The sequence below is a fragment of the Rana temporaria genome, chromosome 2 (genome assembly GCF_905171775.1).
Source record: "Rana temporaria chromosome 2, aRanTem1.1, whole genome shotgun sequence".
Classification (NCBI taxonomy): domain Eukaryota; kingdom Metazoa; phylum Chordata; class Amphibia; order Anura; family Ranidae; genus Rana; species Rana temporaria.
In genome coordinates, this window is record NC_053490.1 from 425,273,193 (window position 1) to 425,288,062 (window position 14,870).

The 14,870-nt window shown below is 47.1% G+C and overlaps 1 protein-coding gene across 1 annotated transcript in view; it reads left to right on the top strand.

Annotated features, from left to right (window-relative positions):
• The first annotated feature begins 4,605 nt into the window (after positions 1–4,605).
• MBTPS2 (membrane bound transcription factor peptidase, site 2) overlaps positions 4,606–14,870 on the top strand; it is an 82,283-nt gene continuing 72,018 nt past the window's right edge. Inside the window, exons 1-3 of the mRNA XM_040338250.1 lie at positions 4,606–4,785; positions 7,807–7,955; positions 11,428–11,566. Of these exons, the coding sequence (XP_040194184.1) occupies positions 4,711–4,785; positions 7,807–7,955; positions 11,428–11,566 (363 nt within the window). The 5' untranslated portion in view covers positions 4,606–4,710. The remainder of the gene's footprint in view (positions 4,786–7,806; positions 7,956–11,427; positions 11,567–14,870) is intronic.

The following is a 14,870-nucleotide window of genomic DNA, read 5'->3' on the forward strand; positions in this document are numbered from 1 at the left end:
GTGACGGCCGACGCTGTGACTTCTGGGAGTTGCAGTCCGCAGCTTCCTCCGAGACAGGCGATTGATGCGCCGCTCGGACTCAAGTGAAGCCACAACAAGAAAAAAAATGTAAGTGGGCGGCCGCGGCTCCTCCTGGCGCTCCTAACAATACTACTGTCACTGTGAGTGTGTTTGCTCATTTCTAGCGTGCTGAGAGTCTTGAGTATTCCTCAAGGAAGGAGAGGAAATAAATCTGTTTCTGTTTTATTCTGCAGGGGTCTGCCTGGGCACCCTGCTGGCTGCAGTCAGTGCATGTAATTGACCCCAGCAGCATCGCCATCACACCCCCCCCCCCCAACAATGGAGGAGGCCATGCAACTTGCAGGGAGGAGGACCTGTCCTGCTGAGCTGGCAGCTGCCATTGGACAATGGCTGAGGTGAGAGACCCTGACCCCCACATGAGCATTCTATTTATTTCCCCCCCTTGCTCTGGTGTGCTGCGACTGTATCTATGGCATACCAAGGATGATGGTATTGTTGGTGGGAATTTGGTGTTATAAAGGCCTACTCAATAAAGAGAGAATTGCAGGGAATTGTGATGAGAATTTTAAACTTTAAGCAGAAGTAGTGCAGGTGAATGGGAGAATTATTCCAACTCTGCTACATTGGTCTTAAGTTTGAAATTCCCGTTTCAATTTCCTGTAATTCTCTCTTTATTGAGTAGACCCTATAATCTTATAAGTAGGCGAAGATTATGCGGAGTGGGTGGAGCTTCGGGGAAGTGAGTGTGGTAATTAATTAATAGCTGTGCTGCAAAGTGTCCCTGGAATTTTTTTTCAAATGTTGGCAACTATGTATTATGGAGGCGGAGAAGTGGATGGCAAAGTGCAGGGATAAGTATGATACATTTTACAATACATGGGTCACTTGGATAAATGACACGTCTAACACCGAATACTGCTCCCCCTGGACCTGCAGAATAATGTACTGTCTTTGAAGATGAGACCGATATGTCGGAGACCCTCAGGCTCTCCATAGAAAATACAAATTTCTTCCCACAGTTGTGCTGATTGTTAAATGCTCCCAATTGTGTTTTTCCTTTCTTTCTCTCCGCCCCTTATCCTTTCCCCTCCCTGTTTTGTTTTGGGTTGTGTAGGGCACAGCGCTCACTGCGCTGTTTCTGATATGCGAAAACACAATCCGGTCTTGACACCATGGTTTAAATACATACACGCCCCCCCCCCTTTGTTGCTGGATATCCTAGGTCCTTTTGCACTTGTGGCCTACTGCCCACCCCCCAATCCTCTATGTACCCTCCCCTGTTTTTGTACTTACTGTCTCTTTTATATTTGTTTTTTATTGTATGTTATATTGAAAAATAAAATAAAGATTATACAAAAAAAATTAAAAATACCTTCCACTTCTTAATAATAGACATCACCGTGCTTCTGGGCCAGTGCTCTCCAAATGTTCTATACAAAGGGCCAGACTTTTAGGTGGCCGGTCTGTGGCCCATCATTTGTGTCATTGTGCCCCATTGTTGATGTCATTGGGAGGAGTAGTGCCCTGTCTTTGGTGTAATTGGGAGAAATTGTGACCCATCTTGGTATGATTGGGAGGAATGGTCCCCCATCATTGGTGTTATTGGGAGGAACGATGTTTGAATTGTGTCTGTCCACAACTTTATCCCTGAGATCTTTTGATAGTGCCTTGCCACCCATAGTCTATTGTTTGCTTCGGTTGCACTACAGGGGACGGAAATGCTCCAGGAAAGCTCTTTTCATGCTAAGCTAATAAAAATTACCACAGCTGATCACGGTTTTGTGTGCCATTGAGAAGGTGATTAGCTACATCTGATTTCATTTTTAAGTCATTTTAGGAGGGGGTGATCCTTTTTTTAATTCAGTGGTTCTATTTTTAAGCATTTTATGCCCATTGAGTGAACGTCACCAGGACCCAAGAATTAGTTAAAGCAGAACTAACGTTTTTCTGTAAGAAACAGTGAGTAGGCAGGCTTATATTGCAGAAGAGTGTTTCTTTAGCATTAAAATGCCCCGTCTGCCTGCTTGTTATCAAACAGTAAACTGAGTTGCTCATGTGGCATGTGCTGGTAAAGCAAAGTTCCTGCGCATGCACAGGAGTGACGCTATTCCGTGCCAGCCAATGAACAGCCTCGAAGACTAGCAGTCAGAAAAAGATGCCACCGCCAGTGAGGGATCGTTAGATAGGTGAGCATTCGCCCTTTAGTTCCACTTTAAAGCAAAGTTCCGCCTGGGAATTTTTTTTTACAGTCAGCAGCTACAAATACTGTAGCTGCTGACTTTTAATATAAGGCAAACAGGAAGTGAAGCCTTGCTACTTTACAGCCTGTTTCCTACTGCGGATGCGCAAATCGCGCTGCGCATTCTGAATGGTCCCTGCTGTCTTCTGAGACCTGTGTGTCTCCCAGGAGACAGGGTGGCAGAGGAGGGGCCGGAAAATGGCATAGTTCGCACAGAGTGTCCCGATCTTTCCCCGGAAGTGGGAGCAGATACCAGGATTTGACAGGTATCTGCTCCCCCTACCCTCTGAAAGGTGGCAAATGTGGCACTGGAGGGGGGGGGGACCCAATCCGTGGAAGTTCCATTCCTGGGTGGAACTCCACTTTAAGTACTTTCACTCTTAACCATTTTTTGCTTTGCTGTTGTATTATTGTCTATTTTCATTTGTACTTTCTGTAAAACTTTTACAGAAAGTACTTTCGGTACCTGTGCCCCCCCCCCCGACTGGAGGAAGCAGATAAGTGGAGGGTCCACTTTTGGGTGGAACTCTGCTTTAAACCCTCCTATCCTTTACAGCCGAGGAAGCTGCTTCTGTTTGATCTTCAACTGCCATGGAGCTGCACATGTGATCAGTTAGGACTCCTGCTATTTGACGGGTGGACAGTTTGGTTGACGATGCAATCATTCAAATCAAACTGTTTTTTGAAACTGCTAAGGGCTTTGGTCTTTAGCAAAATGGCGGCCTCCAGCAAGTAGAAACAGAAGCAATGCTGGAGGCAATTTACATTGCATACTAATACTTAAAGCGGGGTTCCACCTAAAAATTTAACTTCCGCTTTTTGGATTCCTCCCCCCTCCGCTGTCACATTTGGCACCTTTCAGGGGGGAGCAGATACCTGTCCAATACAGGTATTTGCTCCCACTTCCGGGCATAGATCACTGCAGTATCCGCAGCGATCTACGCCATGTCCGGCCCCTCCTCCGACCCCCCCGCAGTCTTCTGTGAGATACACAGGTCCCAGAAGACAGGTCCCAGGACCAGTGAGGAAGCGCAGTGCGACTTGCGCATGCGCAGTAGGGAACCAGGTTGTGAAGCCGCAAAGCTTCACTTCCTGATTCCCTTACCAAGGGGGACACGAGGGATAGGTCGGCTTCAGGTGAGGACACAGAAGGCACCCTGGACAGGTAAGTGTCCATATATTAAAAGTCAGCAGCTGCAGTATTTGTAGCTGCTGACTTTAATTTTTTTGTTTTCTGGCGCAACTTATTGTGGAATGTTTGTTCCTTGCTAAACAACATTGGCCCGGATTCAGGTAGATTTGCCCCTTTCTTGCGAAGGCGCAGGGCAACGTTTTTGCCCTGCGCCCCCGCAAATTTACTGCGCTACCCGCGATTCACGGAGCAGTAGCTCCGTGAATTGCGTGTGCGCTGTATAAATTTGCCCTGCGTAAGGGCGCCTAATGTAAATGATCCCGTAGGGGGCGGGGATCATTTAAATTTGGCGCGCTCCCGCGCCGAGCTTAGAGCGCATGCTCCGTCTGGAAACTTTCCAGACGTGCATTGCGGCAAATGACGTCGCAAGGACGTCATTTGCTTCAAAGTGAACGTGAATGGCGTCCAGCGCCATTCACGAATCACTTACGCAAATTACGTAAAAATCGAACGTCGCAACGCGGGAACGTCAGGTATACTTTAGCATTGGCTGTCCCTGCTATTAGAAGGGGCAGCCTTCCGCTAAACACGCGGTACGGAAACGACGTAAATTGCGTACGCAGGGCTCGCGCAACATTGTGAATCGGTGTTAGTATGCAATTTGCATACTATACACTGAGCATAATGGGAGCGCCCCCTAGCGGCCATCGCAAGAATGCAGCCTAAAATCTGCGTGGCATAAGCCCCTTATGCCACGCAGATTTTAGGCTGCAGTCGGCGTTACGATGTTCCTGAATCAGGAGCATTCGTAACGCCGGGGCAAGTAAGCAATTGCGCTGTGTAACCTATGGTTACGCAGGCGCAATTGCTTCTTGAATCCGGGCCACTCTTTTTTATCAAGTTGTTAGTAAAGTTCTGCCTTAAGTGTGTTTTCATCTTTAAAAAAAATGATATTCTAATATGTTTTGTCTTGGCTGTTTTTCTTACACACTCGTTGCTCACTAAATTCTGACAGGTATACTTGCAAATGCAAAAAAAAAAAAGATAAAATACATAAAAATATCTCTAACGTCTTCAGGTACTGGCAAGCCCAGCGCTCCAGCCTGAGCCAACCACACATTGCCTCGTCTAGCACACTGCTTCCGCCCGCATTAAACATGACAGTACACTGAAGCAGTCGGCAGCCAATCACTAAACAGTATGGTTTGGTTCTTGGAACGGAAGTGTCCGGCTCGGAACAGTTGCCGGGCACGTGGAGTTCCTGAGTGCGCCGAGTTCCGGAGTGTTCTTCTGGTTGGATGGCGATCTGTCAGTGGCGATGATCCCGATCCCGTTGGTGGTGGTGGTGCTGGGAGGATGGTGTGCCATTTATCTGGCCGATACTTTACTGACGGTGAGATCACACAGAGAAGAGCCTTCCTTCCTCCGCATGTTGTGTAGTCACATGATTGGCAGTGTGTACATGAATGAGGGGGGCGGGATCCAGGGAAGAACACATTACCAATGTATATATGTCTCAGGGAGCTTTTATTGCATTAACTCTCTCTTGGCTCTACATTTAGGAAGTAGTTTTGTCATGGTCATCCATTCAGTGGAGGACATTTTACAAGAACACAAAATATTCCTGTAAAAAGTATTTATAATAAAATAGCTTATTAAAAGAGAACATAACAAAGCAGGTTTTTCTGCAGTATTTATCTGCAAGCCAGAGATTTTGCCCGCAGTACTTTTTTTCTGCCACTAGATGTCACAGACTAATGCCCATCATCATTCAACCCACTTTCTCTGAGCCCAAGTTGTCATGAACCCACCCCAATTGGTGACTGGACAGTGAAAGAAGAAGAAGCAGCACAGTATGAGATCATCTCGCTGTCAGTCTGCACTCTCCTCCTATCAGCAGGCTTCCTGTGAGCCTATGAACGTATTGCCTACTTGTGCTGCTGCTTCTGTTCTCAAATACTCCAGCTCTGCTATACAGGGGCCGCAAGAGGCTATTATTAGGTCACATTCAGATGCTTACTTCAGGGCTCAATAAAACCCAGATGCCAGGTCGCAATGGTTACTGGAAATTGCCTTCTGGCACCTAGGCTACACCGCAGCGGGTGCGCGTACTAAGATCAGGCTGGCCGATAATTGAGGCCGCGGCCTGCTGGAGCGGGATACATGCTCTTTTGTGCGAACTGGCACTCTCCTCTGGTGGGCGATGCTGTGATGAGTGCAGATTCTTCTCACTGCCTGCCCACCTCTGACATAATCTTCTCAGTTTGACAGCTAGGGTTGAGGTTGTGGGCTCTATTGGTCACCCTTTCCCCTTTCCTTACTGCCGCTGAGTGAACGTGGAGTGCCACCTCATCATTGCTGCCTATCAGTGCCACCTATTAGTACCACCTCATCAATGTCCCTCAGTTCTGCCTTATCAGTGCTCATCAGCACCCATCAGTACTGCCTATTAGTACCACCTCATCAATGCCCATCAGTACCACCTCATCAATGCCCATCATTTTCGCCTCATCAGCACCCATCAGTAGTGCCTATTGGGGATGAGCTCCGGTGTGTTTGCACAGTCCATGTGTAGAGCCCGCCAGGAAGTCTGCACGGTGCTGCGCTAATCACAGGCAGTGAGACATTGTCCTGATGCTCGGCTGCAAAGATCAGGAAATATCTCCCCACCTGTGGCTAGCGCAGTGCCAGGCAGACTTCCTGGCGGGCTCTGCACGTGGACTGTGCGAACATGCCGGAGCTCATCCCTACTGCCTATTAGTACCACCTCATCAATGCCCATCAGTACTGCCTATTAGTACCACCTCATCAGTGCCCATCAGTTTCGCCTCATCAGCACCCATCGGTACTGCCTATTAGTACCACCTCATTAATACCCATCAGTTTCGCCTCATCAGTGCTCATCAGCTCCCATCAGTACTGCCTATTAGTACCACCTCATCAATGCCCATCAGTGCAGCCTCATCAGCACTTTTCAGTACTGCCTATTAGTACTACCTCATCAATGCCCATCAGCGCAGCCTCGACAGTGACCATCAGTACTGCCTATTAGTACCACCTCATCAGTACTGCCTATTAGTACCACCTCATCAGTGGCCATCAGTACTGCCTATTAGTACAGCCTCATCAATGCCCATCAGTGCCACCTATTAGTACCACTTCATCAATGCCCATCAGTTTCGCCTCATCAGTGCTCATCAGCACCCATCAGTACTGCCTATTAGTACCACCTCATCAGTGGCCATCAGTACTGCCTATTAGTACAGCCTCATCAATTCCCATCAGTGCAGCCTCATCAGCGCACATCAGCGAAGGAGAAAAATTACTTATTTGTCTTATAACAACAACAAAAAAAGTATTTTATTTTGGGGTTTTTTTCCCTGTATTTTTTCACTTGGCACCAGGTGTGAGCAATTCTTATTGCCCGATGCTCCAGACCTGCAGTTCTGGGCGCTGGGCAGCTGATTTAAAAACCTGGCTCCTAACTTTTTTCGCTGACTCTTAGATTCTAAGCACATTTGTCAAGCCCTGGCTTACATTGCATTTATTTAGAAATACAATTAAAGATGTTTTATTGAATTCAGAGCATTCAAGACAAATTTCAGGTATGTTTTTTATTTATTTTTATTGTATAGTTACATCGGTCCTTATAACTACACTGGCACTGTCTTATGGCAGTCACACTGGTGACTGGCACTGTCTTCTGGGTCTGAAGCCGAGCTGCCCTTCTGCCTAGTAACTACAAGGATGGGTCGCTCGCTCGACATGGGTATCATTCACGAAATGCATTGCATTATTCTCAGCGTTGCAAAGCATTATCTGATTGGATGGGGTGGAGATCGTGATCTCACACCCCCACTTCGTCCAATCAAGGAGTGCCTTTGAAAAAAGTGCAAATAAAATAAAATATAAAATGGTGCCCATGCTGAGTGAGCAGTTATCATGCAGCAGTGATTACCGCTTCCATTGGGATCCCTCCGGTGTGGCTGATAGACGATGCTGTAATACTATATATTATACAATACTATGCTATAATATCTACACCTGTGATTCAGATTTAATGTGCACCTTTTACAACTGCCCGGAGTTCAGCTTTGATGTCTGCCAGATTTTTTCTAGCTTCAAATAGAGTGGGAAAAGGTTAGGACCTCTGTCAGGTTTTTATCTCTTACTGTGACTCCATTAGGGAGATTTCTCCTTGCTGTGTGTCTCAGTGACACCACTGTGACATCAGGACCAGAAATGATGGAAACGGGTGTGTGCGCATCAGAGCTGCATTTTCTTGGTTCAATGAAGTGTCGATCCAAATGAATGACACCGGAACACGCTACATACAAGTGGCACTCGGCTGTGAGGTGTACAGATGAATTGCTCTCAGTTTTATGACACATCAAATCTTTTCTTCTGTTTGTAGTCCTCCAAATCATACAAGAACTCATATGAAGAATGGCTTTCGTCTAGAGGACTGAGCATCTCCCCGTTCCATATTCGCTGGCAAACCACTGTTTTCAATCGGCTGTTTTATAAGTGGGGAAGATGGAAGCCACATTTCTTGTACTTATGGTAAGTGTCGGCATTTGCTGTTGTTTTGTTCATACAGAGCTTATTCTAAGCACTGGGCACTGCTAGGTTCCAGTTTACTGATTCCTTCTAATTCTACTGTGCTCTCCTGTTTAGTATATATTCTACAGCAGCGGTCCCCAAACTTTTTGGCACCAGGTAGTGGTTTCTCGAAAGGAAATTATGCCAAGGATCGGTAGGTATAGTGGTCCCCGGATTCAGCGGGTCGATCTCTGTGGCCAATTTGCCAGGAGAATGGCTGGTGTTAGCGATTCAATCATCACAACATCGTGGTTGGTATGGTGTTAGGATGATTGAAGCGCATTATTTCATTTACTACATTGTAATTATAAAATTAAATGAGTGAGTGAATAACTTGTATAGCGCTACAAATGCAAACAAAATCACCTCAAGGCGCTTTGCATCCAGTGACGTTCTAGTCTTTCAGAAGAGGTGGGTCTTATAAACTTATAAACTTGACTAATTTATAGGTAGATTCAGGTAGAATGCCGCAACTTTGCGGCGGCGTAGCTTAAGTAATTTTAAGTGACGCCGCCGTAAGTTAGCTAGGCAAGTACATGATTCACAATGTACTTGCCTGCTAAGTTACGACGGCGTAGCCTAAATCGGCGGGCGTAAGGGCGCCTAATTCAAATGTGTTGGGGGGGGGCGTGTGTTTAATGTTAATGAGGCTTGACCTTACGTTTTTATTATACTGCGCATGCGCCGGGCGCCTACATTTACCAGTGTGCATTGCGGCTAAGTACGCCGCACGGGCCTATTGATTTTGACGTGGACGTAAACAACGTAAATCCCGATTCGCGGACGACTTACGCAAACGACGTAAAAATTTCGAATTTTGCGACGGGAACGGCGGCCATACTTAACATTACTATTCCACTAGGGCCTAGCTCTAACTTTAAGCGGCCTATCTCTTACGCAAATGGCGTAAAAGTACTGCGTCGGCCGGGCGTACGTTCGTGAATCGGCGTATCCCCTCATTTACATATTCTACGCCGACCGCAATGGAAGCACCACCTAGCGGCCATCCAAAATATTGCAATCTTAGATATGTTTAAGCGTATCTCTGTTTGAGCATACGCTTAAACATAGGTCGGCGTAGATTCTGAGTTGGGTCGACTTATCTATTGATAAGTCGACCTAACTCTTACTGAATCTACCTATTAGAATCAGTGGGAGCCCCGAGTGTGTCACTTGCCACCGTTGCCTGCCACCAGCTGCAGCGTGTCCCTTGCCACCGTTGCCTGCCACCAGCTGCAGCGTGTCCCTTGCCACCGTTGCCTGCCACCAGCTGCAGCGTGTCCCTTGCCACCATTGCCTGCCACCAGCTGCAGCGTGTCCCTTGCCACCATTGCCTGCCACCAGCTGCAGCGTGTCCCTTGCCACCATTGCCTGCCACCAGCTGCAGCGTGTCCCTTGCCACCATTGCCTGCCACCAGCTGCAGCGTGTCACTTGTCACCATTGCCTGCCACCAGCTGCTGCAGCGTGTCAGTTGCCAACGTTGCCTGCCACCAGATGCAGCATGTCCCTTTTCACCAGCTGCAGCTTGCCACTTTTCACCAGCTGCAGCTTGCCACTTTTCACCAGCTGCAGCTTGCCACTTTTCACCAGCTGCAGCTTGCCACTTTTCACCAGCTGCAGCTTGCCACTTTTCACCAGCTGCAGCTTGCCACTTTTCACCAGCTGCAGCTTGTCACTTTTCACCAGCTGCAGCTTGTCACTTTTCACCAGCTGCAGCTTGTCACTTGCCACTGTTACTTGCCGCCAGATGCAGCTTGTCACTTGCCACCGCTGCTTGCCACCAGACGCAGCAAGTCACCAGCGCTATGGCTCCTGACCCAAGCAATGTGCAGTTTCACATGATGATGATGTAATCTCTCTACTGCTCCTAGCACCTCTGATAGAGCAGCCTTCACGGCCCGGCTGTGAAGGCAGATCAACAGTAATGCAGGGTGGGCAGGGGGAGATGATGTAGGTTTTCTGCTCTTCCGGTGCACCTCTTACAGGGCAGCCTTTATGGCCCGGCTTCAAAGAGGCCACAGACAGTGGCCCAGGGTTTGGGGTCCCCCATTGTACAGGATACAAGGGATGGGTCCTGGACAGGAGGTATTGACCATTGGCTGCTCTCAATCAAATTTAGTGAGCCAATGAGGAGAGAGAGGGGGCAGGGCCATGTCTGAATGGACACACAGAGCAGCGGCTCGGTTGCCCCCATAGCAAGCTATTTGCTGTGGGGTCACTTGGCAGGAGGGAAGGGCCAGTAGCACCGCTGTGGGACATGAGAAGAGGAGGATCTGGGTTGTTCTGTGCAAAGCCACCACACAGAGCAAGACAAAACTAAGACTTTAATATCACTTTAAATGCAATTTTTGCATATTCAGGGATTCTTAACCATGCAGATTGAGGGATTCTGGGGTATTCTGCCTGGAAATAGAGGACTCATTTACAGTGCTCTCAGGATTAGTAAGTCCTCATTTGGGAACTGAAATTTGGAGTCTTGGAGACGCTTTAGGTGGTAAAGAGCCTCAAAACATGATTACAGGGACTTTGTTCCAGAAGAGATTTACCAATCTGCAGCAGAGTCTAGAAGAAGAACAGGAAACGGCCAGCAGGTGTCTCGTAGAGCAGAGAGGTTCTTAGATATGAGCAAGTGTGAGCTGTCTGGCAACTGAGACACTGCTGAAATGCTGCGCTCTTTGCGGCAAAGCAAGGCAGATGGGAACGCTAAACCCTGGTGTGAGATCTGTATTCTGGTGGTGAGCCAACATTTATTCTCCTCATACCAGAATTATGGACTGTCTTGCTGAAAGAAGCTGTTTTTGTTTGTTTTTGAGTACACATTAAATATTGGTTACTTTTACAAACAGCTGGCTGGTGATCTCTAGTGGGCTCCCACAATATATATATAATATATTATGGAGCTACCCTATAACGTATCATGTAATCTAATACAGGAGCTTTCAGGGGTATGACACAATATTTCAGATACAGGTATATCTATCTATCTAGTGGGAGGGAGGTAAGGTTATTATTTAAGTAAGGGAGGGTTATAACCACTGTAAGTTTTTTTATTTTTTTTTTTTTTTTTTTTTTTTTTTTCGCCACCTGTGTCCCATTGAGGAGATTTTCCTTCACTTCCTGTCCCATAGCCAAAACAGGAAGTGAGAGGAAATCCTTCCAAAATGAGGGAATCCCAGGGGGTCACCAGAACTAGTGTCTCCATTGGAAGATTTCCCCTCTATTCCTGTTCTGGTATCAACAATTTGGTATGTTTTCTTTTCTTTTACTTTCAATAATCATAGTAAACAGGACGAATAGAGAGGGTGAATTTCCCTAACGGAGGCACAGACAGCGATAAAGCCTGCCAGGGGGGTTTAAGCATTTGACTTTAGTTATACTTTAAGCATTGTACCAGCTACCTTCAAGGTCCTTACATGCGTTCTAATTTTTCAGGTTCAATTTAGGAATGGTGTTTGGGATTATTGCCATGTTTGGATCTATAATTCTTTTGGGGAAGACCCTGATACAGACTTTAAACCAAATGATGGCTGAGAGTCCGGGAAACCAGAATGATCGGATGCTGCAAGTTGTGGTTAGTCTATTTATTTGATTGGCTTATGATAAATGAAGTGCTACTATTAACTGTGTTTTCTACTGTTGCCTTCACCCCATACACATCCTCCTGCTGGAATCCATGGCAGTCTATGCACAGAAACCTCTGTGAGGGCATCCCTGCTATGGTGATTATTGTCAGGGCTGATCCGCCCTATTGACTCACTATGCAAGCCGCTTAGGGCCCCGCAAAGCTGCGGAGGGCCCCCCAAATTACTAGAGGCCCCGCCTGGTGAGAAGTAATTTTAGGCCCCTCTCCGCGCTTCTCAACTCGCTGGCTGCATAGGAGAAGAGGCAAGAAGTACCCCCCGCTTCTCACTTTAATGTAAGATGTCATTTACGACAGCAGAACACCCCCTCCCCCCGTTTCTCAACTTTAATCCTTAAAGGGGTTGTAAAGACAAAAATATTTTCCTCTTAAATTAAAGTCTGACAGTAGCTGATAAAGTAAAAAATAATGTTTTGCATTATAACTAGTTTGATACCTGTTGAAATCGAGCTGTTTTATCCACCTCCGTCACTCCTGAATTGTTATTCTCACTGACTTCCTGGTTTGCGGTGCGCATTCATTCTTGCTACATCACGGCCTAATGGGAACTACAGTTCCCATTAGGCTTAGCCTCCATGCCTGTGAGGGATAAGAGAGCATCTTCACGCAGGGCTGTAGTCATAGGGAGGGGGTGAGCACATTCTGCTTTCCACCATGCAAAACGGCTCAGATGCTGGTGGAAAGCAAGAAGAGGAGTGACAGGAAATGGCATTTTCAAACCTGGATTACTGTATTTTGGAGGTCAAAAGGAAAAACGAGGTAAGTGATATTTAAATGCTCTAGCTTACAGCAATCAATTGCTCTAATAAAAAACGAACCTTTAGTGTTCCTTTAACCACTTGCCGCCCGCCAATGACAGATTGACGGCAGCAAAGTGGTTGTAGAATCCTGACCGGACGTCATATAACGTCCTCAGGATTCTGAGCCGCTGCGCGCCCCCGGGGGCGCGCATCGCGGCGATCGTTGTTGCGGGGTGTCAGTCTGACACCCCGCAACACCGATCTCGGTAAAGAGTCTCTCACGGAGACTCTTTACCACGTGATCAGCCGTGTCGAATCACGGCTGATCACGATGTAAACAGGAAGAGCCGTTGACGGCTCTTTCTCACTCGCGTCTGACAGACGCGAGTAGAGGAGAGCCGAACGGCTGCTCTCCTGACAGGGGGGGTTCGCGCTGATTGTTTATCAGCGCAGCCCCCCCTCGGATCGCCACATGGACCACCAGGGAAGCCCACCCTGGACCACCAGGGAAGGGCAGATAAAAAAAAAAAGGCTGTAAAAAAAAAAAAGGCTGTAAAAAAAAAAAAAAAAAAAGGCTGTAAAAAAAAAAAAGCATTAAAAAAAAAAGATGCCAATCAGTGCCCACAAATGGGCACTGACTGGCAACATAGGTTAATCAGTGCCGCCCCAGTGTCCATCAGTGCCACCCTACAGTGTCCATCAGTGCCACCCCACAGTGCCCATCCATGCCCAGTGCCCACCCATCTGTGCCGCCCATGAGTGCCCATCTGTGCCCCCTATGTGTGCCCATCTGTGCCGCCTATGTGTGCCCATCTGTGCCGCCTATGTGTGCCCATCTGTGCCGCCTATGTGTGCCCATCAGTGCCGCATACAAGCGCCGCCAATCAGTGCCACCTCATCTGTGCCCGTCAGTACTACCTCATTGATGTCCATCAGTGCCATCTCATCGGTGCCCATCAGTGCCGCCATATCAGTGCCCGTAATTGAAAGAGAAAACTTACTTATTTACAAAAAATTTAACAGAAAAAAATAAAAACTTATTTTTTTTCATTGCAGGCTATGCTGCAGTTGATAAACCCAGCCTGTTGTAAGGTCTGCCCCAGCCAGTCAGACAATAAAAGAGTTGCAGTATATTGATTAGACCGCCAGTCTGCTTTTTAAGCTGGGTACAAAATGATCGGAAGTCGTCCAGTTCCTGGGAATTGTCCGACTTTCGGTCCGTGTTTATTGCTGTCTTTTCCAATAGAACCCAGTCTAACAACCAGGTTTTGTCAAAGGGACATCATGGAAACTCTGCATGCGATCAGCACTTGCAGCCAATGGCTGCAAGCACTGATGAGTGTATTCTGGCAGAGGGAGATTACCACAACAATATCATGTATGCATTATTACGGTAATCTGTCTTTTTTTTTTTCGTCTTGCTGGGTTGAACCAAAAAAAGCTTGCACTATGTACCGGGCATAACTTTTCAGGAAACTTCTGTTTTTAGATGAGCAGTACTGTGCGGTGCAGGGCAGCCTGATAGGCTTGCAGACCTGACCCTCACCTTTCCAGTCTGAGTGATGCTGTACAGGAGACAAAAGTATATCTAAAAAAAAAATATTTGTTTTTTGGATAAAAAGTTTTATTTTGTTTATCTTTCTTTGCCCCAGAGACAACATAGAAGGTGTTGAAACCTCTCTATAGTGAGGGGAAATTCACTTTGTGGACAGTTGTCACTGGGACAAGTGTCCTTATTGGAAGATCTCCATTTAACTCTTGTTCCAATGGCAACCGTAAACGTTTGTTTTTCCCTTTATTTCCTGTTCTGGCAATGATGGTCCCCAAGACAAACATAGAGGGTGAATATCTCAGGCAGGGACTAAGAACAATAAAAAAAACCTCACAGAGGTTCTAGCCCTTCCTTGCTTTACAGGTAAAAAAATAGTTTTGACCTTAGACAAACTTTACTAAAAGTGCTTGTAAACCCTCTCCTATACCCAGGGAAGTGAACAGCCTCAAATGATCCACAGAGATAAAACAAATCTCCCTATGTAATTTTAAGGTTTCTTTCACACTGGGGCGATTTGCAGGCGCTATAGCGCTCCTGCAAAGTGCCCTAAAAGGGCCGCTCCTTTCACTCCAGTGTGAGTACACCGCTCCTACTGCGCCCCTGCCCATTGATTGAAGTCAATGGGCAGCGCCTCTGAACCGCCAACAAAGCGCCACTGCAGTGGCGGTTTGCGGGAGGTTTTAACCCTTTTCCGGCTGCTAGTGGGGTGCTTTTAACCCCCGCTAGCGGCCGGAAATGGGCTAAAACCGCCCGCAAAGCGCTGCTGCAGTGGCGCTTTGCTGGCGGTTCGCACTTTAATGCCAGCGCTGTGACGCCCCAGTGTGAAAGTAACCTTACATGTATATCTGCTGTCTTTCCCTTTCTACATTCTTTGGAAAATACAGGTCGTGTTAGAAATCTTATTTCCTCTTCCAGCAGTGGGTGTGGAGTCTGGGCTTACACT